This window comes from Cnephaeus nilssonii, assembly GCF_951640355.1.
Source record: "Cnephaeus nilssonii genome assembly, chromosome: 1".
NCBI lineage: Eukaryota > Metazoa > Chordata > Mammalia > Chiroptera > Vespertilionidae > Cnephaeus > Cnephaeus nilssonii.
This window is the reverse complement of record NC_137072.1, coordinates 70,886,361-70,912,679: the sequence shown is the minus strand read 5'-3', so window position 1 is coordinate 70,912,679 and position 26,319 is coordinate 70,886,361. Positions and strand designations below refer to the sequence as shown.

At 36.9% G+C, this 26,319-nt stretch overlaps 1 protein-coding gene across 3 annotated transcripts in view; it reads right to left on the bottom strand.

Annotated features, from left to right (window-relative positions):
* Positions 1 to 12,782: 12,782 nt before the first annotated feature.
* The window catches only part of G3BP2 (G3BP stress granule assembly factor 2), a 72,832-nt gene continuing 59,295 nt past the window's right edge, over positions 12,783 to 26,319 (bottom strand). For 2 of the 3 annotated variants that reach the window (XM_079768653.1, XM_079768655.1), the window contains exons 4-12: positions 25,939 to 26,112; positions 25,319 to 25,409; positions 24,310 to 24,412; positions 23,370 to 23,550; positions 22,299 to 22,397; positions 18,091 to 18,193; positions 16,683 to 16,811; positions 15,993 to 16,111; positions 12,783 to 15,704 (exon numbers count right to left, since the gene is read on the bottom strand). In XM_079768653.1, coding sequence (XP_079624779.1) covers positions 15,432 to 15,704; positions 15,993 to 16,111; positions 16,683 to 16,811; positions 18,091 to 18,193; positions 22,299 to 22,397; positions 23,370 to 23,550; positions 24,310 to 24,412; positions 25,319 to 25,409; positions 25,939 to 26,112 — 1,272 coding nt within the window. In that variant the 3' untranslated portion in view covers positions 12,783 to 15,431. The remainder of the gene's footprint in view (positions 15,705 to 15,992; positions 16,112 to 16,682; positions 16,812 to 18,090; positions 18,194 to 22,298; positions 22,398 to 23,369; positions 23,551 to 24,309; positions 24,413 to 25,318; positions 25,410 to 25,938; positions 26,113 to 26,319) is intronic. The other variant, XM_079768654.1, reaches the window with a different exon arrangement.

The following is a 26,319-nucleotide window of genomic DNA, read 5'->3' as shown; positions in this document are numbered from 1 at the left end:
TGATTAATAGGTGAGGCAAGGTAAAAAGTAGGCAGGTGACGACAGAACTTAGGGTAGGAGGGACCTTGAGGGTAGCCTGGGCACTGAAAGTGAGAGGAATGGAGATATAACATGAATGAAATAAAAGGACAAAGGCTAGGAAGGTTGGAGAACACAGTACTGGCGTATGGCAGCCAAACTGGGTGCAGTTGGGGGGTGGGATCTTTAAGGCACAGACCAACTCAATTCATACATAACCAGGCAAGACTGGTAGATCAGAATCATGCACATGCTTAAGTCACACAAGAAACAGGGTTTAGGGGTTTAGGCCATACCTCTGCAGTAAGGACGCCTTCAGCACTCAGTTATTTTCACGTTAAATCATGAAAACTAAACGTTTTATAATCATATTTGATCTCTGTCTTGATTCAGTTAAGTGTGTTCTGGATAGCAGATATTTATACCCAGTCAATATTACAGTATTAATTCCTTTTTGTATGCTAAGAAATAAATATCCTGGTTTATAAATAATCCTTTGAGAGTTTGGTTAGCATGAATTAATTTTTCAGTGCTTGATCACTTTGGTCAAAAGGCTTAAAAACTAGTTCCTGAACCTGTAATATTAAGGACAAGACCTGGGACCTAGGTATGAAAATAATATAAGTATTTGGTCAATCCAGGATAGAAGTCTTAATATAGCAATTAGCTCCTTCCTCTGCTGTGACCAAGTTGAAGGGAGCCATACCCAATGTTGTTACCTCAGGCTATAACAGAATCTGATGAACTTCTTTTATATGAGGGGCGGATCACCTTTTATAAAATGGCAAATCCAGGTTTGGGGTGCCTGAAACTTGACAAGAATGCAAAAATATTTTTGCTTTTGCAACTTTACAAAAATATTCAACAACAAACATTTTAAAGGCTCCTTTAAGCAAGAGACCCTGAAGCTTAAACCCCACAGGCAATCAAAAGTATAACTAAAAATACTGGATTTGGTGAATAGGTAACACTTGATAAAACAATTTTAAAAAGAACTGAGTTTAAAGGCAACTGTAAAGGAGACAGGGCATTTAGGAATTACACATGCTAGGTAAAGTCATTTACATGTTTGCGGAAGAGGAGGTAGCATTATATAGGTGCAAGGTTAATTTAAAAAACACAGGGAAATCTTTGTAGTGAAGACGAATGGAGAAAGGCGTTAAAGAGTGAAGAAAATGAATAATTGATTTAAAAAAAAAACAACTAAGGACAGGTAGTGAAGAGAAAGTAATTAAGTGTGAAAAGGGCTTAGCCTTGAAGAGGTTTTGAAAAAAGAGGTTTTGAAAAAAAAAGTGTTTAAAGAAAAACTGAGAAAAGTGTTGGACGGACAAGCAAATAACAACATGATTCTCTCCCACTCCCACCCTGCTGTAGTTTCCCAATTATCATTTTTGTGTGTTTGCTTGATAAAGTTGTAGCTGGGGGGGGAGGGGTGGCGGGTGTGGGGGAAGATCTTAGGAAAGTGAAAATGTTCTAAAAATCTAAAGAAAACAGTATGGGAGTGCATGAGGTTAGCAACTAGAGAGGAGAGCTTGAGAGATATGTTAAAGAATTAAAGGTTAGAAGAGACTAAGGATCATATGACCCAGTAATTCCACTCCTAGATATATACTGAAGAAAAATGAAAACTTATTCATATAAAAACTTGTACATGAATGTTCATAGCAGCATTGATATTCATAATAGAAAAAAAAGTGAAACTCAAATGTCCATCAACTGATGAATGGATAAATTGTTATATCCATACAATGGAATACTATTCAGCCACAAAAAGGAGTGAAGTACTGATACATGCTACATGGATGAATCTTAAACATTATGCTAAGTGAAAGAAGCCAGACATAGAAAGCCACATATTATACCATTCCATTTATATAAAGTGTGCAGCACAGGCAAATCCATAGAAACAGAAAGTAGATTACTGGTTCCCAGGGACTGAAAGGGAGATAGGAATGAAGAGTGACTACTGATGGGTATGGAGTTTCTTGTTAGGGTGATGAAAATATTCCGGAATTAGTGTTACACAACTTTTTAAAGTAAATATACTAAAAGTTGCTGAATTTTACACTTCAAAAGGGTGAATTTTATGTATGTGAACTATATCTCAATAAAATAAAATAGACTACAGGAGGATAGGAAATTTATAGCCTTCCCAGAAATTTCTGCCTTTTAAAATAAATTTATGTATTTTAGCTTAGTCCAATTTTCTTACATTAGCAATCATCTCCGTTAAGTGACTTTTGGCAACAATCATTTTCTACATATCTTGACATCCCCAATAATGTGCTTGGGTGTTTTGTGCAAAAACAAACAAAGAAAAAAACCACCTCTCACTTAGGTCCCATGAGATACTGATTAGTCATGGGTTTTTGGCATCACTTCAATTGAGTCACCAAGTGAATGGAAAGGGCATAAAATCTTCAGACTACAAAAAGTAAGATTTTTTTCAGTAGAGTATATGAAGCATGCAGCTATGAATACATTCTACCATTCTATTAAGAAAATGGACTGATTCACTTTAAAGTTCTGGTTCTTTGATGGAAGGACACTTGCCATAGAAAATAGAATTCTGTTCTCAACCTAGTAGTTGATTCAATGGCATCATTACTACATTTTTAAATAATTAAGACAATTGGAATTTGGAAACCTAAAATACAATATACCACTTATTTTGCCAAATTCAACATACACCAACACATCTATAGCAGCGGTCGCCAACCTTTCAGACCTCACGGACCACCGGTGGTCCACGGACCACCGATTGGCGACTGCTGATCTATGCTGTAACAGTGTAAACCTTGGAATTCATTTCTTAAATGTTAACAATATTATACATTCTGTTTGCACTAGTAACATGCCTCTTTTGAAAAATCTTAACATTCCATCTCTTTCTAGCCTCTCTCTGATTCCTCTGTTCATCTTCATAGCAAAACTACAGAAAAAAAGGTGTGTTCATTTCTTACCTCCGGTTCTCTTGGGCTTTCATCCTTATCACTTCACTGAAATAGTTCTTCCCGAGTCATTATGACCTACATCCTGCCAAAGCCATTTGTAGCAGAGATTGCTAGTTACAATAAGCTAGTTTTTTCCTGTGTGGCTTGTTTCTTTTGTGCGATCTCCATTGCAGTTAGGAGTGGTCATGTGACTGAATTCAAGCCACATGGGCACCATTTCCAGTCCTGGTCCATAAAAATCTCCATTCAACAGTCTCTATGTTCCTTTTCCCTTTCAGCTAGCTACAATGGAGATGACTCGGGGAGGAAGGCCAGACCACTGACCTCTTCATTACCACTTTTCTAATTTTTTATATTAGGGGTAAAAAAAACTATTGTGTCTGAGCCATTAGACATCTTGGGGTCTATTTATTATAGCAATTAGCCACCCTAATTAATCCACTACCTCATATGACCTCTCAACAGCATGACTCAACTGCTTACTTCCTTTTGAGATAAACTCTTGAAACTTAGCTTTCCATGATATCAGTGTCGTCCTATTTTGTCTTCCTCAGTTTTCTCTGCATGCTTCCCCTGTACTAGAACCCTAAATTTTGGGAGTATCTGGGGGCTCAGTCCTGAGCTTCTCCTCTGTACACTCTCTTCCTCGGAAATCTCATCTAATCCCATAGCTGCAGCAAAGACCTATATGGACAACTCATAGCACTGAGCTCTCTTCAGAATTCCATAATCGTACCATGTGACATTCATTCTTGGATATATAATTGGCATATGAAACTTAACACATTGCGGACCAGTAGTTTTATTGCTAGCTTTACCCAGTGGCCAGATAAGTTTCTATTGAACTAGTACAAAAAAAAGTATTACATAAATGTTATAGGCACGCTTTAAAATTAAATACCCATTGCATTTTGAAGTTACTTATTACATGTTCTTACAAGCTAATGTCTTGTAAAACACTGTGTAATGTGAAGCGAGAATTCTCGTGATCCGTCCGCAATGTGTTAACACGGCTAAAAGAAAACTGTTGATTTTCTCGCCACAATCCACTCCTGCTTTAAATTCCCAGGAATCCCTTGAATATTATCTTTTCCTCACATTCAAGATCCAGTCCATAAAATTCTTATAGGTTCTAGATACAAAATAAATCTTATTAGCTAACCATTTATCACCATCTCTGCTACAGCTCTAACCCAAGCCACCATCACTATTAGCTGACATTTTGACAGGCCGCTCACTAATTCAGATCACATCACTTCCCTGTTCAGATCCCTGCAATCCCAGTAAAATCCAAGAGTAAATATAAGAGTAAAATACAAACTACAAGGCCATCCTCAGATTAGCTCTTACCTACCTCTTGATATCATCTGCTGACTGTTATGGCCACGCTGCCCTTGAATACAACAAACTTTCTAAAAAGGGCCTCTCTCTATGTCCTTTCTTATTCTTGAAACATTCTTCCTCCAGATCTCAGGACTGCTTTCTCTTCCTTTCAGACCTTAAATGTACCTCTTCGTAGAGGCCGTTCATTACCACCCTCGATAATGATTAAGGACCATCTCCAGTCACTATTATGTTGTCTACCTTCACTAGTTCGACCCATTAGCCATGTGATCTTGGAAAAGTAGCTAACCCCATTGTGCTTGAGTGAACCCTTCTGTTAAACAAGTAATACTCCTCAAAGAATTGCTGTTAGGACTAAATGAGTTGTGTGGTGCCCAGGACTAATCAGAACTAATAGTAAGTACTTATCTACATAAGTACTAAAAAAACCCCCACATTTCCTGAGAGTAGGCTATACCTGCTGTATTGCCAGCCATCATCTAGGAAGGTTTCTGGCTCATATTAGATGGTAATAATTACTGCATGCTATACAAGTCTTTGTCACCTAGCACATATTTGTTATATAAGTGCCTGCTTTGAAACATCACTCTGAGTCATTTCTGATGTCACCATTCATTGAAATATCTCTCACATATTTTCTATGCCAAAGTCACTATCCTCATCACCATATGCCAGGCGGTTATGGTTTTTATGTCTCCAAGCTTTACTTTAGTTCACCTCTATAAAAGAATATAAAAAACTTAGGGTAATCAGATTAGAGAATATAACATATGTAAAATGACAGGCCCTCAACATCTTTTGTTTTGTTTTTTTTTGCTTTCAGCTTTCGGCTTTGAAAGTTAGGTGCAACTTTCTTCAGTCATACCAAATCCGGGTTCCTCTGACACCAGCCACCTCCATGATGCAGCCAAAGTTTGGCCCCAAAGAGATCAAAGTCCTGTACCCGAGGTGCACCAGTGGGGAAGTCTATGCTGCGTCTGCCCTGACCCCCAAGATTGGTCCCCTGGGCTTGTCTCCAAAAATGGTTGGCTTTGACATCAACAAAGCAACTGGTGCTTGGAAGGATCTGGGGATCACAGTAATTCTGAACATTCAGAACAGACAGGCCCACATTGAGGCAGTGCCTCTGCCTCCGCCCTGATCATGAAAGCCTCAAAGAATTGCCAAGAGACAGAAAGAAGCAAAAAATCATTACACACAGTGGAAATAATCACTTTTGATGAGATTGTCAACATTGCCTGACAGATGCAGCACCGATTTTTAACTAGAGAACTCTCTGAAACCATTAAAAAGATCCTGGGTGTTGCAATATTGATGGCCACCACTCTCATGACATCACATAGATAACATCAGCAGTGGTGCAGTGGGATGCTGGGCTAGTTAAGAACCACAAAGGAAAATGTTTCACTAATGAGGAGTATTTAGGGACATTATTCCATTAAAGATTAATTGTGAAAATTATTAAAATATGTGTTCAAAAAAATGTTTCAATTAAAGATCATTTGACAACCGAAGAAAACACACATCTATATATATAAAACCCTAATATGCAAATAGATTGAATGGTGGAACAACTGAACAACCAGTCACTATGATGTGTGCTCACCAGCAGGGGGTGTGCACGGAACATGGCCTGCAAGGGCAGCAGGAGACAGAGCACAGAACATAGTGGGTGTTGGCCGCGGCAGAATGGTGGAGCAGGTGAGCAGGGGTGCCAGACCAAGGCAGGGTGCTGATCACTATCATCGGGGCGAGCCTCTGCTGGTTACTGAAAATTCTTTGCTCCCACGCACTGTGGTCCTGCCTGGCGCTTGAGCCACTGTTTGCACCTATTTGCTCAGCACCGTCAGTGGGTGCGAGCGGCGGCTGCCAGCCCCAATTGCCCCTGAGGGCTTCTCCACCTCCCCATGCTCCTGAGGGGTGATCGGGGCAGCAGCTGCCTCTTGCACCCACTGATGGCGTCAGCCCCAATCACTCTGTGCAGTCAGCTGGTGTGAGCGGGGCTGGAGCCATCAGTGCATGGGAGCGGCAGCAGTGGGAGCAGGGCTGCTGGCAGAGGGTACCAGGGGCCGTGGCAGGAGGGGCCGGGCGGGGGCGTGGAGGATGGGCTGAGACCCACCCCTGTGCCCACCGCAGCCTCACGGCCCACAGTTCCTTTCAAGGTGCACGAATTCATGCATTGGGCCCCTAGTGTGTGTGTGTGTGTGTGTATTTTCCCCCTCAATTCAGAGACTCACAGTATTTGACAGCTATTTGATTTTTGTTCCAAGTCTCTACTCTCACTCCTTAAGGCTGTGCTTCCTGAATGTTATACCCGATTAAGGGATCCTTAATTTTAGTCCCAATGCTGGAGGCTATAATTTTAGAATTTTCTAAAAGTCACAATAAAAATGCATTGCACTTAAAAGTTTAAATTTCTGAACTTTAAATAACTAATCCTTGAAAGCAGATTGACACTTTTTGCTAATCCAGTATTCCAAATAATTTCATACTAGTGTGACTTATCCTTTCTGAGCCTCTTTGGCGGTAACCTAGGTAACTATACCTAGCTTGCCTAAATGTTAAATCAGATGTAAAGCCACCAGCAGTGATTCATAATATATTCTCAAATATTGTCAGAAAACTCATTTTAGAGATAAAAACAAGTATAAAAATAACTTTTATTGGTTACACTGATTCATAGTATATTCTCAAATAGTCAGAAAACTCATTTTAGAGATAAAAACAAGTATAAAAATAACTATTTTATTGGTTACACTATTTTCAAGTAGAAGTGTCTGCTTTTCATTGATTTCTGTCTTTATGCTAACTATCCAGAACTTGAGTCATTCTCAATTCCTTTTAAGATACCGCTTACATTCAGCTGCCAAAAAATAAGCTAAACCTATTTCTCTCCAAGTTTTAAACTATTGCAAGTCTTACCAATTTTCCTGCTTCTACATTTATCCTATCTATCCTCTAAGGATATCACTGCCATGCTTAATTCTCTTTAATGGCTTCCTATTGCAATTAGAAGAAAATCCAAATTAACTCCTTACCCTGGCAGATTGCATGATGTAGTTCCTCTCTCTCCTACCCCACCTCTTATCATTTTGCCACCCTTTGAACCAACTCCATCTATCCCAGCCTCTTATCATTTCCTTCCAAGGTTTTATTTTACAGGTTGTTTTACATTAGCTGGTCCTTCTGACTACAGTGCTCCTAAGTTCCATTTCAACTCTAGAATGGGTGACTGAGAAACAGCTTATCACTTCACTGAAATAGTTCCCAAAAGTCATTATGACCTAATTCCACCACTCAGTTGCTTTTTATTATCTTAAATAGAGCCCTGGTGCATGGATTCCTACACATTGAAAGGAAATTCATTATAAGGTGGCTGGCAGTGCGGGACTGGGCGAGAAGGGCCGGACACGCCCTCAAACCAACCTCCCACGGTACCTCTCTGGTTGGCAGCATCTGGGGCGGTGCCAGGGCTCGAAGGGCATCTGTGGAGTGGGGTCCCTCCAGCAGGTGGGGTCCCTCGGCCTGGCCTGCAGGGATCAGGCAGAAACCAGCAATCTGACATCCCCGAGGGGTCCCGGAGTGCAAGAGGGCACTCTGCAAAGTTGCTGTCACTCGGCAGCTCCTGCGTTGAGTGTCTACCCCCTGGTGGTCAGTGTGCATCATACCTACCGGCCAGTTGACTGGTTGCTTAGCCTTTTATATATATATTCTCCTTAGCATTTACAACTAGTTATCTTCATTATCAAATAAATAAGCTCAGGGAGACCAATGGACTTTATTCACTCATGTATGCTCAACATCAACAATGCCTGGCACATAGAGGCACTCAATCCTCTCTAATAAAATGGTAATATGCAAATTAACCATCACTCCGCTACATAAGCCACGCCTACCAGCCAATCAGGGCGAGTATGCAAATTAACCCCAATCCAAGATGGCTACAGCCAGAGAGAGCAAGGTTTCCTAGGTAACAGAGCAAGCCAAGCTTTCCATAGCTGTTGCAGGCCTAAGCCTCCACTCAAGCTACAAAGTTTCAATTATAGAAGGTAAACAAATTCAAACAAATGGCTGCAGAATGGAGCTTGAGAGATCAGGTCAGGGTTGCCGGCGGCAACAGGGGAAGCAAAGCTTTCCGCACACCCTGGCCGGGCCCACCCGCTTAAGGCAACAAAGTTTCAATTGTAGAAGGTGAATTAATTGCCATAGAAATGGCTGCCGCCCCAGGCTACAAAGTTTCAATTATAGAAGGAAAATAAATTCCAGATACCAGGGCCTCCCCTTGAGTTGTCAGGGGGCGTGGCCAGCCTGCAAACCACCACAGGCCCCTCGCTCAGGCCACCCCATGCCCCAAGGGAACCCCACCCTGATCAGGGACACCCTTCAGGGCAAACCAGCTGGCCCCCACCCCTGTACCAGGCCTCTATCCTATCTAATAAAAGAGTAATATACAGATTGATCATCACTGCAACACTCAATATAGCTGCCCCCATGTGGTCAAAGATCCTGCCCCCATGTGGACACAAGATGGCCACCACGGGAGGGCAGTTGGGAGGCACCCGGCCTGCAAGGGAGGGCAGTTGGAGGTGATCAACCCTGCAGGAGAGGGCAGTTAGGGATGACCAGGCTGGCAGAGGAGGGAAGTTGGGGGCAAACAGGCTGGCAGGGGAGCAGTTAAGCATCAACCAGGCTGGCAGCGGAGTGGTTAGGGGGTGATCAGGCTGGCAGGCAGAAGTGGTTAGGGGCAATCAGGAAGGCAGGCAGGCAAGCAGTTGGGAGCCAGCAGTCCTGGATTGTGAGAGGGATGTCCGACTGCCCCTTTAGGCCCGATCCTGGTGGGATCGGGCCTAAACGGGCAGTCGGACATCCCTCCAGGAGTCCCAGATTGGAGAGGGTACAGGCTGGGCTGAGGGACAACCCCCCACCGTGCACGAATTTCGTGCACCGGGCTTCTAGTAAACAATAAAAAGTTAAATGGTTTGTCTTCATTAAGACAATGTTTAACAGTATAATGGGAGAAACACACACTTATGCCAAGGTTTTTATAGGGTCACCTATGGGTTAGATTGTGGGAGTACAGTCTATCACCTGTGTTTTCCTTAGATTTTTACCACCACTCATACTACTTACCATGACTCCAGTATCATAGCTATTGACTGAAATATTGGTGAATCCTTTGACCAGATTTACTTAATTCATTACTGAACTTGCATTTTTACTCTGTAGTCAGACATTTCAAAATAAAATTACCTTACCCCCCAACCCCTCCCAATTGCTTAGGGGATAAAAACTAACCTGCTTAAGGCAAACAAGACCCTTTTTGTCCCCCCCCCCCCCCCACACACACACCCAACTACCTTTTTAAATATGCACATTCACTCTCTCCATAGAGTTAGTCTTTTAGTCTGACAGCAAGGAAATTTATTTATCATTTACCAGTAGTACCTAGAACAATGCTTGGCACGTAGCAGCTCAAAAGTTAAACGAATTAGATGAATTATTAGGAGTTAATCACAATAGCTTGAACAAGTTTTCGTGCACTTTAAAAATGGATAGGAGGGAAGACAAAAATATTGAGACTAGATTTCAAACATTTCTAGGTTAAAAAGGTCAAAAAATAGAATCGTTCACCAGAAAGCCAGATATGCATTAAGTCACTTATAAAGAGAAAACATTGTTTTGGACTTGCAAATTTTAAATTATCTCGGACTTCAAAGGGGGCTGTGAGTTTTTAAGATGTTTATGAAACACAGGGTAGGTTAGACAGTAGGAATGCAATTGAATTGAAAATAGTAACAACTTGCCCAGCCAGTGTGGCTGGTGATGCTCAGTGGCTGAGTATCGACTCATGAACCAGTAGGTCACAATTAGATTCCCGGTCAGGGCACATGCCCAGGAATACAGGCTCGATTCCCAGTTAGGGGGCATGTAGGAGGCAGCTGATAGATGATTCTCTCATCATTGATGTTTCCACCTCTCTCCCTCTAATCAATAAAAACATATTTTTAAAAAAGTTAAACTTAAAAAAAAATAGTAACTTATACTTGCTAAAGGCCCACCACTGCATTGTTTTAGGTGCTTTATATATTAACGTATTAAATCCTCACAACCACCTACCTCATTTTACAAATGAGGAAACAGAAACAAAGAAAAAGGCTAACCATTGAATGGTGGACTTGTCATTCAAGCCCAGGCTATCTTCTAAGCCAGTGGTCGCCAACCAGTGGTCTGTGCCACTGGTAGTCCGTGAGGTCTGAAAGGTTGGCGACTGCTGCTCTAAGCCCTCCTCTTAACCATTATATTGTTTGAAATCTACTGGATAGACAACATATTGAAGGAAAGATAGTACCTGGCCAAAATGAAACCACCCAGAGAAAGTTCATGGGGAAAGAGATTGAGCACACAAGGGACTGGGGAGCAGGGATTATTATGGGATGAGAAAACAGTTAAAATATTAATTTCACAAAAGTGAAAGCAATCCAAGTAGGCAGCCAGCTTTGTCAAAACTCTAAGAGATCAAAGACAGAGAGAACAATTAATTTGATAATAGAAGGGTAGTAGTCTTTATGTGATTTCTTAATTCTAAACCTGCATTTTTGGTATTTTGCCCAGTATTTATTTGGTAGTGCTAAAAATTGACTATTTCTGCCCAGCCTCGGTGGCTCAGTGGTTGAGTGTCGACCTGTGAACCAGATCCCAGTTTGATTCTAGTCAGGGCACATGCCAGGCTTACGGGCTGGATCCTCAGTGGGGCACTTGTAACAGGTAGCCAATCAATGATTCTCTCTCATCACTGATGTTTCTCTCTCTCCCCTCTACCTCCCCTCTCCCTTCCTCTCTGAAATCAATAAAAAAATATTTTTAAAAATCGACTATTTCTCATTCTGAAACATGTTAAACATAAGCTATATGCTGCATAAGCAGATTTAAGTCTCCATTTGTTCAAAATACCCAGAAATTTTATTACTTAGGAATTAACTCAATGATGCAAATGATTTTAAAATAATTACTCTCTGTGCAACCTACTGAAATCTATCACAAAGGGAAATTTCTTTCATGATGTTAATAGATTGTTCACTTATCCAGTAATTTTAAAGAACTCTGGCATCAAATTGATCAAAACAGTCTACTACTAAATAATTAGAAAACTACTTATGAACACAGAATGAAAAGAAAGGTCAATGGTCTTTATTCATCTGTAGTTAAAATATAAATTATGATAAGCAAGTTTTCCTAATTTAAAGGAACAGCATTAACATCTAGCCACTAAATTTTCGTTCACTTGCTACAAATACTATGTTATAGAGCACAAGTGAAATGAAACACCTTAAGTGGCTAAAATAGTCAAATATTCTGTTTCATATTAAGTTTCCTGGACCAAACGGTAATTTGCTCCCTCAAATTTGGTTGTTTTTAATAGTGGCATATATTACATCTAAAAAATGCTTTTTCCACAGCCATAAAATTATGTAAGTCATCTATATATATAAAAGCCTGAACAACCGTTCAACCGTTAGCTAAGACACGCACTGACCACCAGGGGGCAGATGCTCAACACACAGGCTGTAAACATGGAAAAGACTGATGAATCTCAGAAGGGAGGCGTGATGGGGAAGGTGGGAGGAGATTAACCAAAGATCTTATATGCATACTAGAGGCCCAATGCACGGATTTGTGCACTGGTCACTCGGCCTGGCCTGTGGGGATTGGGCTGAATCCGTGCACCGGGCCTCCAGCATCCCCTGGATTGTGAGAGGGCGCAGGCCAGGCCGAAGGGCCTCTAGTTATATTATAATTAACATGGAAAGTGAGTTTAATATACACTTATAAAAATCTTGTCTGACTTCCTTAAGAGTATTTTAAATAATGGTTATTTTGGTTTCTCTCCAGTACAAACTTTCAAAGTCTGATTTAAGGAATCTTCACTGAATATATCTGGAAGAATTCAATTATACCATCCCTTTTAATGAAGAAAAAGTCTCAAATTCCAAAATTATAAGGAAGCTTTAGGACTCATAAATATGATTAAATGATTATTCCTCCTTTAATATTCTTTTAGAGTTTGACAAATTTGTTTCAATTTCTGAATTGGGTCATGTCCATAGCTTTAGATAGCCTCAGTATTCCCATCCCCTTTTTCCTGTCTGAGATGTGAGGTAGCAATCCTTTGGAAAACCCAAGATTTAAAAAAAAAAAAAAAAAAATTAGTAGTCTGATTTAGATCATTCTCACCTTCCTTATTACTTATTACTCTAAAATTCTTTAACTTGTAAATCGGCTGAACTGGGATAGATTTCTTAACAATTGTTAAGGAAAAATATAAAAATACTTTACTTCTTATAGATCCATTCTCACAAATAGTAAGCAGTTGGTTTTAGAACAACTCATTTTTACTTAGATGTGTGAAATGCAATTGGGAGAAAACATTTTGGAACACAACCCTACTGATTAAATTAGGAACATAGATAAACGCTGCAGACATCAGTAGTTTATTGTTTGTTTAGTCCAAACACATTCAAATGGAAACCGAAAGAATACTTTCCACCTGAAACAATTAAACTAGATTCTACTAGCATATAATGCTTAACACATTACAGCAATAAAGATGGTAATCCATTGTCTTCTATACCTACTAAAGCCGAGATGGTAAAGCCAATTTGGTTGCAATAGTGTCATAAGGATAGAATATTACCATCCATAAAAAAAAAAATCAGCAAATAACAGTTATGGTAGATGAATATTTTTACTCTGGTTCACTGAAAAGGGGACAAAATGTTAAAAGTCCACAGTACTGCAGGTGAACAATCACCATGTAAACTTCTCCATGTGATGTTTTAATGATTTATTTATGGTATGTAAAGACTGAAGCTGAATGGCTCTTTGCTCTAATTTTCTATTACACTTAACATTTGCCATTACTTTTGGTGCCAGAACAGTTTTCATGAGTGGCAGGGCAATATTCTGGATTAGAAATTTCACATATATAAAATGGGAAGAAAGAAAAGAGTAAAGGAAAAATATGCTATAGAAAAACACTGACAATAAACCACTCATTTAAAAGTAGCTTGAATAAAGGCTTCAAAACTCAAAATTAATTTTCTGGTAAGAACTTCAAGTACTATACATCAGAAAGTGTAAAAAGTGTTTTAAGCAGGAAAAAGAAAAATCCTTAAGCCCCCCAAAATGGCAACTATTAAGATATCTGTGTCCCCAAAACGTATGCAATAGTGCAAGACTTTTCCTCAAACATGGAAGACCTCATTCAAAGGAAAAAAAAGGGACAGATTTAATTTTACTTATATTGCCCAGTACATGAAAAACAAAATATGTGCATCATTTGCTAATTTACTAAATAGCAAACAGTTTTCATAATTCAAAATCCGTTTGCTACTATGTCAAGTGCATTTTTGTTTTTACCAAGATAGAATGGAGAAGTCTTCCATGCTAACAAGCAGCTTTAAGTGGTCACACTTATTTACCCCACTCCTAGCTTGAAACATCAGAAACTGGTGTGTACCAAATGCTTCAAGCATAAAATTGAACATCCTTTGCCATACTTGCGGTTTACTGGAACTTGCTAAAAAGACAGACAATAATCCAGCAGTTACAAACTTTGCTCACAGAATTGTTTAGAGATTCATGTAAAAATAAAAGATGTCGTCCCAGACTTAAATTCAGAGCCACTTGGGTGCTGACATCAGTTCAAGAATTGTGCAAAATGAATGACAGTTCCCTGCCCCCCAAATAGAAAATGCAAACACTTAAGAGCTGCTGTTCTTTTCTCTGAAAATTGCAGTATCCTCACTTCAGGTTTACTTGCCATTTATGGAATCTGACTGCTTTTAAAATGTCACTAAAAATGTACATCAAGTTGATTGACTTTTCCAAGCACCTCTCAAGTGATCTGCTTCATCATTCACATTCATGCTAAGAGAAAAGTCAACAAGAGACTTACTCAAATAACCGACTTCCTCCTTCCCACTCCCTCCCAAACACACAAGACTCCCTCCCACAGAGAACACAAAGTTGTTAACTAAAGAACAAGGTAAATAATATGCTAGTCAATTTTACTAATTTTAAAGATACTGCAATTTTTATACACTTCAATGATTTTTCAACATTTTGCAGCTGTTTGGCTTTGCAGCACAGCAATTCATACACTATACTGTACAAAATTACCAGCAAGACTGGAATGATGTATTAATAGAAGGCACCATCATGCTTATTACATTACCAGAGAACAAAAATACAGTAAAGACAATTTTCACTGTACACAGCTTAAAGAAAGGAAAAAGGGGAGGAGGAGTGTGTTGAGCAGCCAGCCATCCCTGTACTGAAGAGGGGCAGGTAGAAAAATCTTAGATATGAAGCTACTAAATCTGGTCTAGTATTCAAGACCATAGCATTTGAAGTTCTGATTTTTGTTATTTAGTTCAAACTAAATGATTTTCTTCTGGAATATACTTGTAGTCTTGTTAAGGTTTATGTGTACACACGCTGGTCACAGCAAGCAGATAAAATGCCCTCATCATTTCACAATCTATTCTCTACTGGAAAAAAGGATGAAAGATTTTTCTCCCCTGTTGCCTCCTGTTGCAGATGTCAATGTTAATGAGTTCAGAGTACCCATTAGTGCATTTTGATGAGTGCATAAAAAGTTTCTGTTGGTTTGTATTTTGGGGGGAGCCAAGAAAAAAGGCAAGATTCTCCAATTGCACTATTTGTGTTTCCAAGATTAGTAGGCAGAAACAGTAACACTTAAAACAAAATGTGCAGCAGAGGATTTTTTTTTTTTTTTTTTTTTTTTACTCAAAGGACCTGAATTCAGTTGGGCATGTCCTCTTAAAAAGTTCATTTTGTTGTAGATAGTTTAAGATATGGTCATTCCTCAGTCCTCAATTCTCCAAGTCTAGATTTATAAATTAACAATGTGAATCCTGTTGTGAAATTGGGGAAATAATGTCCACCTCAATTTAACTCATAACCAAAGATGCTTTTCACATCAAAGAAATGATCAAAAAGGCTGTGTCACATTCCAAAGCCAAAAAAAAATTAACAAGAATGCAAACACGATGAATAATGTACCACTGCCAAGACTTTGCCAACAGTGGGGCTTCAGCGACGCTGTCCTGTGAAGCGGCCTTCCATCTGCCCGGTTCCTCTTCCAGAGCCAAGTTTCTGTGCCATGCCACCTCTTGGAGGAGGTCCTCTTCCATCCCGGTCACGCATCATTCCACCACTCACTATTCCACGTGGACCACCAGGACCTCGATCGTTGCGCCTAATATCCCTGCGATCATCACCACCACCTCTGGTTTCTCGCTCTCTTGCAGCTCTCGTTTTTTTCTCTTCCACATTTAAACGCACTTCTCCTCGAAACATTATTGGCTTTAAAAGGGGACAAAAAGATTTACATGGGCAGGTTAGACAGTAATAGTAAAGTATTTCCTTGTATATGTAAATAAGAAAACCCTAAGAAACAAATTTAAAATGACTCACACCTCAGACTTTAAAACTAACAATTCTCTATTCTTTGCATAAACCATTTACTTCATAGTGAACAATTTTTAGTTTTAACATTAAAAAAAGATTCTCTATGGTTTAAAAATGCACCAGATTAATATTATATACAACAGGAATAATAAAGTCTTGAATTTTGCCCTTTAAGTCACTTACTTTTGCAATTAAGATTCTCTGAACTGGTTCAGAGTCATCAAAAACCACAAAACCAAAATTTGGAAGCTTTCCGCCAACACCCTTGGTATTGATGCGAAGTTCCACAACATTCCCAAAACCTGTGAAAACATACATTGCACCAAGGGTTATTTTTTTTTTAATGATGAGTTCACATTAATAGCTCTATTTTTATTTATTATAACAGAATACTTTGTGGCCTCAATTGTTCAAGATGAATAACCTTAATCTCCTTGATCCATCTCAAAATAAAAGTTGCAAGTGGCTACATCCAACAACAACTAAAGTACATATTCACTCATATAGGTCCTTCATCTAAGACGCCAACAACTAGCTGGACTGTTTGTTTTGTAACCCTTCAGCATCTTTATTAGACATTTCAAAAGGAAAGGTATCTACATGATTTTAGAAAGACAATGATATTTTCTATTTCTGATTTGCATTTGCTAAATTCATCCCACCTCCAAATTTAACACCGATTCATCCTGCTCCTTCTTCTCACCTATAAGAACCAGGCCAGTCAACACTAAGTACAATCACTGAGAAACATCTGATATAGCAATCTACTCTCTTCTGATAAGTGGTTGGTAACTGGAGATATTCTAATTACTATGGGAAAAGCTCTGTTTTTCTCCTGCTTAATTTTAAGATAAAGCAAAATAAACCACTTACTCATGAAGAACTCTTTCAGTTCATTTTCATCAATATCATGTGGCAAGTTACCAACAAAAAGTTGATGACTGTCTGGATAGCGAATTATTCTACGGTTGTCAGATTCATTCTGTTCTATATCTCCTCTGCCTGAGAAAAGAATAGAGCAGATATAAAGTTCACAACATCTTATAAAAACTAGTTCAAAGCAATGAATATAAAAATCACTTAATATTCCTGGTTTAGTTTAATAAGATAGTGAGTTCCTTGAACAGAGATGAAGTGCCTATTGTTAGTAGGTTAATTAGGAAATGTGATATTGAAGTGTAAAGTGAGGGTACTGACTAGATTGCACAAGTCCCTTCTAGATCTACTCATCTCATTGATTAAATGAAAGACAAATGTTAGTAGTTCAAGTTTCCCTCCTTAATCAAACTCTTGCCATTACCCAGGAGCCAAACAAATTTTATATAGTGAGGTATATTTGTACTAAATGTGTTTAGTATTTTGAAACACACAAATTACTTAATCTTTGGTAGTATGAAATTACAGCTAAATCAGTAAATTTAATAGTAATACTTCATGTATATATTATGTATGTTAGGGTGTTCATATACATTTATACACATATATAAATCATATTTGATCCTCCCAGTAACACAAAAAACACAGGCATATGAGAAAGGCATCGCACAAGAAAAATGGTATAATAACTGAATGGCATAATTTAAGGGGGTATCACCTAAGATCATAAACTCAATCAGTGGCAAAGCTAGGACAAATCCTAGCTTCCATGATTTCTGGTTTAAAAACACATCACTTATATTTTACTTTTGTGAAAAAAATTACACATTCTAAATTTGATGTATACTATCTCCCACCTCCTCCCAAAGCAATCTAAATATACTTATATTATTCAAATAGAGGTGCTACATGTATTAGCTAAAAATGGAAACAAGTCAAAAATCATGGCAACTTACTTAAAACCTAAGACAATCAAAATAAGAAGAATCAGGGTGTGCTTATTTGTTTATCTGTGAAGAGATAAGAGTGCTAAGTAAGAAAGTAGGTTATTGGCAGCTCGGTTTTGAATTCTTAGAACCAGTGACAATAACCAAATAATACTTGGCTCAAAATTATTAGTAACTGTCTTCAAAATACATGTCTCTATGGCATGACAACTAATCCTCCCCTAGAAGTTAGTTGTTTTGCACCAGACTGAATTTTAGCAGGTTATTTAAACCTTTAAGCATTTTGAAAATGAAAGAAAATAAAAGAATTTGGGTATAAAACACTATCTGTATTGAAACAATATAGATCTTGTTTCTGTAAAAAAAAAAAACACACAGAGTTTTCAAGTTCAGTATTTTCCAACTTTTCAAGTACTAAACACTAAATTCTAACAGTTACAGAGGAGGGACTGACTCACCTGGTCTTGGTCCTCTAGGAGGAAAACCAGGTCGTTCTCTAGGTCGTTGTTCACGCACACGAGGTGGCTGAGACTGAACTTCTGGTTTAGCTTCAACTCTTGGCTAAAATACAAGGGAAAAAAACACATTATAAAATGCAAGGGAAAAAACACATTATAAAGAAAAGAAACACATTCCATATTAGAAAAACTAACTAAAGCAACTACCAAAAGTCACTAACAGGCATAATGGTAATTTTAAGTTTAGAATGTTTTTACGTAGTGTCTAATATATATGAAAAATAATTTTATAAAGATATTCTGTACCAATCTAGGACTGTAGGGTAGGCTTTGTTTTCCCTCTCAAGGCCATATAACTCACAATGAGCTATTTTTTACAACCACATTTTAGAAGTTACATCCACACTGGGAAAGCATAAAAATCACAAAAATGCAAGATGAACCAGCCACTCCATGTAAACACACATACAAAAGAAAGAGCCATCTTTATTTCAGGAAGACAAGAATATCTGACACATACTTTCTAATTATCAAGCTTGCTGACCTTCAAATGTAAGTGCTTAGCAATATCCTCTAAACCTCACCCTATAAATAAACCTTGAAAATCAATATTTTGATAGTTCAAAATATATAACTTAGCTTATTCTAGCACCTAAAAATACTACTTTTAAGTCAAAATGCACATAAGAAAATAAGATAGAAACATGTATACAGAAGTCTTAACTTTCTATTTTTCTTCTTTATGAGAAAGGTGTGCATTTATTTAAGGACTGACCCCAACAATTTTCCTTAACTGTTTCTTGAGGGATAATTGGGGGGAGGGAGGGAGGGTAATGGGACATTTAAGATGCCTTCCAAAAGTTTCTGCTAACTGCTGAATTAAACACATACAATTAAACTATTTTAAAAACAAAATAACATCCACATCTATTACATTTTCTTTTAGTATAATGGCATGTTCAGTATTCCCAACTTCTTCAGGTTATTTACTGCCCAAATATTTGTAGTCCAAGGAAGAGGTAAAATATATGGACCTTCAAAGGATGCTGAAAACACTCAGCAGTATATGAAGAACATGTTATCAAGTCAGGAAGCTATTAATTTCAGTGCTGTCTTTATGGTTGATCATCTCTAAGGACCTCAGTCCCAGCAGTGGCTCAAACTCATCATTTATGTAACTGAAGTATTATAATTTGCAAGGACATTTTTTTTACAAGGACATATTTTGATACAAAAAGTTATGCTTCCTTCACCAATGACAATTTATTGTAAATGCCTTCACCCACTGTAATTCCTAACAGTTTTTAACAGATTTGCCTAACTCTTCCCAAATTCTTTTTCTTCCATGTAGATTCTCATTTCCTCCAACAAGATGAATTGTTTCCCATATTCTAGAATTTTGCTAGTTAAAAAAATTTTTAACTCTCTCCAGATTTATTCAGTTATTTATATGTATTTATTCCTACAAGGACCATATCTTAATTTATTTCTACACCACCCAAAGAACCAAAACAGTGCTGTTAGACATAGATGTTTAGTAACTATTGATTCACTTAAAGTTAAATCACATTTAGTTAGTTCTCTAACCCAAACATGTAGAAGAATGTTCTATGCCTGACCCAAGGTACAGCCCTGAGACCAATACTATCTATAGTTGGAATTGAACACTATAAGATATTTTGACCCATGATGTGATGCCTGAAAAAGGCAGTTATCTAGAAATTTCAACTTAAGGGGGCCTAAAGTGCAACTTAACTTGAATATTAGATTGTAAAACAGAATTAAAGAATAGATGTACTCTAACAAAATTTTGATGAAGCTAGTGTGTTTTACAAATTCATAAAAATAGCAAATGCACATTTTAATTTAAGAATATCAGAAAAACCTAAGACTCATTCAATCCAAATGTTATCAAAGAATTTGAGGCAACCTGACTGATTCAAATTGTTTTCAAAACAGATTACCAAAACAAAACCACAAGTAGCAAAACAGTAAAGTTCTTCATTATCCTTTAAGGACTTCAAAGTAACAATTATTTTAAATAATTTTCAACATCTTACAAATAAATCAATTTAGCAACCTTTTAATATATATCTGATGATACCAATGCAAGAAGAATGAGATTAAAAAACCTAACAAAATTCTTTTCAATAACTGATTAATATTTTAACTAAGCCAGCTATGTAGTTTTAATACTGTAGGCTCAAGTTTATGATTAAAACTACGTACTCAACTAGATAAAATGGCTAATATGCCACATACTATTTTATTTTAGGGCCTTAAAATTATTTCCATGTAACAAGAAATTGTGCTCACATGACAAATCCCACAAATGAAAGTCAAACGAAATATGAGATAAAAATGAAACCATCAAATCAAGTCAATAACAGCAAATAAAAACCGCAACTAATAAACACATACTTCAATTTAACATAAGCTATTTAGATAAAATAATCAATTTCCAGACAAAATCTTTTCACCAAGACATTAATGCCTACTAGTAATATCCTAAGAACTACATTTAATTCTTTTATTAATTACCTATGCTAAAACTGTTAAGGAAATAAATATTATACCAAAGTAACAAAATAAAATTGAAAGATTTATTAAATCAAGGGGAAAAATCATAAATTCATTCTAAATATAGCCTAAAAAGATCAGAAATTTATTTTAAAGTTTAAATTATAAACATTTTGTTTTAATAAGGGTGTAGGTTGGGAAATACAATCTAGTCTCCTACAATTCAAAAACTAACTTCAAAAATCTTAAGATAATTGTATTTCCTAGGCAAGAGGCTAGGATATAATGAAATGCAATTTAGACATGCCTTAGTACTCTTCTTCTTAAATGTAAATAGAGATACATTCCCCTCCAAGGGTCTAAAGAAATCTATATAGGTTTGCATAAGTCACAGATGGACTCTAGTGCTCATGGCGTCCAACTGCATGAATTCAAAGCCTAGCCCTACTATTTATATACCTGTCTCAAGTACTACTCAATTTAATTAAGTGGGAAACAGGAATAATAATAGTAACTACCCTCACAAAGTGGTTATGAAAATTAGATGAGAATGAATAGAAAATGTTTTGACAATGCCTGGTATAATGAGGATTAGCTATTTTAACTTTTAACTAGCAGTAATTTTTTTTAATGTAGCCAACTCTCTGAAATGAAGTAGCAATCCAAAGGATTCCAAATGCAAATCTGATAAATCAAGCATTTCAAAGCATATCCAGAAGTCACTTATCAGGTCTTCAGATGGGTTGAAAAGTACAATCAATACTTGGTAAATTAATTTTCTTTAAGAGAGAATCCTGATTTGTGATCTGAGGTAACTACTCAACACTTCCTGAATATCTAACTGAGGGGGGAAAAAAGGTTATCATGAGGCCATGTATTGTACCTGATTATGTGTACCAACACCAGAAAGACTCATAATTACTAGCTTTTTGAAACCACAAAGTTTCACTATTTAGAGCATATTAAGAGGTGTATACAAACAGGTGTATACAAACAATTTTATGTGCACTAGCAATTTTAATTAAATTTTCTAGTGGAATGAAGTTTAAGTCAAAATGTAGGTAAAAGAATAAGACATTCTTTTAAACTGTGCTTATAAATTTAATTTAAATTTAGTTAATTCGAAAGTACACCTATTTCAATGTTTTGAAAGCTCTGAAATGGGTATGATGACCACAAACAAAAAGCAGAATACTGGAATGATTGGTTAAGGTGAACACTACAGTCATAAGTTGGTACAGGCTTCGATTAAATGGTGTGAACCACTTACAAAGAGCTTAGGCAGTATAATTTTTTAAAGTATTTTATTTTTTTAAAACAGTGATTCTTTATAATGCCATACTACTTTGTGCCTTTCCAAATTTCTTCCTTAAAATATGTTTGCTAAATAAAATTTAAAACTTTTTTAAAAAGAACTATTTTGGTTATTTTATAGAAGCCTTTTAAATGACAATATATATATGTAAAACCAACTTAATCTGCATTTCACACACCCAAACCCCAAATACCACCTATGCAGATGATGAATGGAGATTTGGCATTTAAAGTGGGTGCACTGACATTTAATACAATTTTTTTTGGTATATTTAATCCATAATTTCTGATTGACTCATTTTAAAAAGTATTAAAAAGATAAGCAATTGGCAATGTAACAAGGATACAATCCAATGTGTTCACAGATTGGTTACCTGTGAGACTGGTGCTTTAACATGGGGTGGAATTCCAGAGGAAGAAACAGTACCACTAGGAGGCAGGTTTTTACTGGTCACTGAAGCCCAGGAGAAAGCCTGCAGGAAATGCAACAAACCTAGACTACTAATCATGGAAAACCACCAACATTCCTATAGGGAAACTTCCAAATATATATTTTCTTTTCACTTCTAAACTACTGTTCTATATTGGAGGACTCCTACAAGAAAGGCACACACACACATGCCAGTCTATGTGCCAGCTTTCATAATCTCATTATGTAAGATTACTTGATGTTTTTTTCTGAACTACTAAATAAATCCACAAGCAAGTTCCTATATGCCCTAAGTAGATGAGCAAGTGGCACAAAACCACTAACACATGCTAGAAAAATAAGAGCCTAATAGAACCAATTTCTTTCCCCTTTTAGAGAAAATGGGGTGTGTGATGGTGTTAAGAGGGGAAGAATAGGAAAGAAGAGAGTACTAGCTGGAAACTTTAACAAACATTCACAAATTGAACAAGGAATCTCCTCTCACTACCCAAATATACTTTAACCTTCTACTTTTACAGGAAGATAAAAGATGTATAGATAGGCTTAAATGATACATTATGGGTGTCACTCATCTTTCCAAGATAGCTTAATTGGTGTAGTAAGGAAACCGTTCCCATTAAGGCAGAAATAAGAGGTATCTCTTCTTTTAATAGGCCAACTTATTTAAGTTGGGAAATTGTAAGACTCCTTGCATCCGGTGTGTAGAGGATTTATTAGTACAGAATGGAAGAGCAACTCACAGTTTTATGCATGGACCCAAATAATTTCATGTAAGGTACTAAACATTGCATAGAGACAAAGATTAATCTTCAACTTCACTCTGCGGGGTATTTTTTGAGGGGGAAAAAACAATGCGATTTTCTCAGAATTACCAAAAACCCACAGCTTCTTTCATATGCACAAAAAAGTATAGTTTACTATATGAAACCAATTAACATAATAGAACAAAGATCATGCTTCATTAATGGTATCAAATATAAAAGTGTGATGTTATAAAAAGTTCCTTTGATCTAACCTTCGGTGGTTCTTGTGGCAGAGACACAGGTTCAGCAGGAGGAGGAGAAGTAGACTTCTCCTCTAATTCTTCCAAGTTCTTCTCTTCCACTGGCGGCTTCAGCTCTTCAGTCTTTGTTTCAGATTCTGGCTCAGGTTCAGGTTCATGAGAGGATTCTTCCAAAGGCTCCTCTATGCCATTACTACAATAAAATATTTTATTTCCTTTTCAGTATGAGTAAAATGATCAATTCAAATAAAATTCAGTATCTCTCTAATCTAATGGGAAAAAGTCCAGTAAGAACTAGAAGGCAGAAGGGAATAATACTCTCAAGCAACATTTCTCAATCCCACTGTTTTAAAACTGGATTACTAAAAATGTTTACTTTAGTATCAACTAGAAATAAACCCCCTACTTATAAAAATAAAATGCTCATGCCCTAGCCAGTTTGGCTCAGTGGATAGAGCGTCGGCCTGCAGACTGAAGGGTCCTAGGTTCAATTCCGGTCAAGGGCATGTACCTCGGTTGCAGGCTCCAGAGCGAGTGCAGGAGGCAACCAATCGATGTTTCTCTCACATCGATATTTCTGTCTTTCCTTCTCTCTTCCACTTTCTCTAAAAATCAATGGAAAAAATACCCTGGGGTGAGGATTTAAAAAAAAAAAAAAGATGTTGAAAAACAGATAATAAAATGATCTAAAAAAATAAAAATAAAAAAATAAAATGCTCACTCTGTATTGTCCTAAGTGATCTGCATTATCAGTAAGTGATCATGGTTTTGGTCCAAACCATGTTCAATTTTTTAATCAATTAAAACAATTATTTCCAAATTTCTTGCAAAGTACTCAAATACTGTCCTAATAGGTACCTTTATCAAAAACTTACTTCCAACAATTCTAGGAACAAAAACCACCTGACATTATAATATAGAACAAATTTAACTTTGCAAGCACTATTCTTACGTCACAGGGTGAGCTTCATAGTATCCACTGTTAGCATTTTCTTGTACAGGTTCTGGAGATGGTTGCCTTTCTTCTTGTTCCTCTTCTACTTCATCTTCCGATTCTGACAATACATAATATACCAAATATTTTTTAAGAGGTTCGACACACAATGTGATATACATATTTTTAATGATTAAGGCAGTGATATGATAGTAAATAGCAAAAAATTGCCATATTTCTTACAAAAGCATTCATTTGTGATATTCCCTAGTCTCTAAAAAAAATAAAGAGCAAACAAGATAAAAGTTTGGTATTTAATCGTATTTTATTTTAAAAAAATCTATTAGTAAGGAAAGGGTAGGAAATAAATTATAAAGCCATAACTCAGTTTCCTTTGTCACATCTATTCAATATAACAAATAATAATTTAAAAAATGATGTATATCAACAGAAGATCAATTAAATAATTATGGTATAACTAAAAAATTACCAGTCAACAAAGATATTAAGTGAAAAACTAAAAGCAAGCTTTATTATTTTTTAAAAATATTTTTATTGATTTCATTGAGGAAAGGAAATGGAGAGAGAGATAGAAACATCAATGATGAGAGAGAATCATTGATCAGCTGCCTCCTGCACACCCTACACTGGGGATTGAGCCCGCAACCTGGACATTTGCTTTGACCAGGAATTGAACAGTTACCTCCTGGTTCATAGGTCGATGCTCAACACTGAGCCACACCGGCCAGGCCTAAAAGCAAGCTTTAGGCCAAGTATAGGATTCAACAAAATTCTGTAATTTGCACCAAACTCTTAGTTATCTATAAAGGATGAGATTGAGAATTTTTTTCACTCTCTATGTCTGACATTTTTATAATTTCATATAATGAACACCTATATTGTTTACAACAAATACCAAAAGGAGAAAGGGGTTTTGACTCGGTTATAATATACGAAAGCTTCTGTAAGTTCATACTTTTCCTTAAAGAGTGATGAAAGAACCTTTCTACCTTGAAAGTAACCTCACCTTCATCAAGTTCTGGCTCAGAATCACCAAATACTTCATCCTCATAACGAAACATATCATTGTGAACGTAAAATTTATTTGGAACAGACCCCTGTAAAAAGAACAACATCCAAATATGCCATAAGTACCCATAAAGGTGGCATAACACAAAAAGAACAAATTACACAACACATTCAATTTCTATTTTAATACTATAAAAATAATGTAGACTAAATATAATTTCCCAAAGTTGAACATACTATATGATGTTAATAAAGTAAACTAAAGAAGATCAATCAAAGAATATTGGAACTCAAGAAATGTCTACTCAATGTAAAAGAATCTGAACAATTAACAAATGGAACTTTTCCATTCTGTTTAATATGTAACCTATAAAACATAATTTTTGTATTAGTTCTGTAATTTTAATAATCTATATACCCATTAGTATCAGTATCTTTTACCTCTAGTCAAAGAGTGCAAACACACACGCACACAAAGCACAAATAAATTATATCAACATGTTCACTACAAATTTCTCAAAAAAGCTACATGTATATGTATGTAAACTGGTATGAAGAAACTCTTTGGACACGTCAAGCAACTAAGAGCCAAATAAAATTATGTAAATGAAAACTTACTTCAGGAGCCAGAACAAAGGTTTGCATAAACTTCCTCTCTGGCTGTCCACTGTTAGACAGCAAACCCATGACCTGGACAACTACTCCATCACTCAAGGTTGCGTGGGCATCCACATGACGAATTTTAGTATGACATTCACTGAAGTTCAGAGATAATACTTTGTGGTGTATATCCTTTATTAGGAGAAGGGAAAAAATACAAATTCTTGTGATACTGCATTACCTATACCAGTGATCGGCAAACTCATTAGTCAACAGAGCCAAATATCAACAGTACAATGATTGAAATTTCTTTTGAGAGCCAAATTTTTTAAACTTAAACTTCTTCTAACGCCACTTCTTCAAAACAGACTCACCCAGGCCGTGGTATTTTGTGGAAGA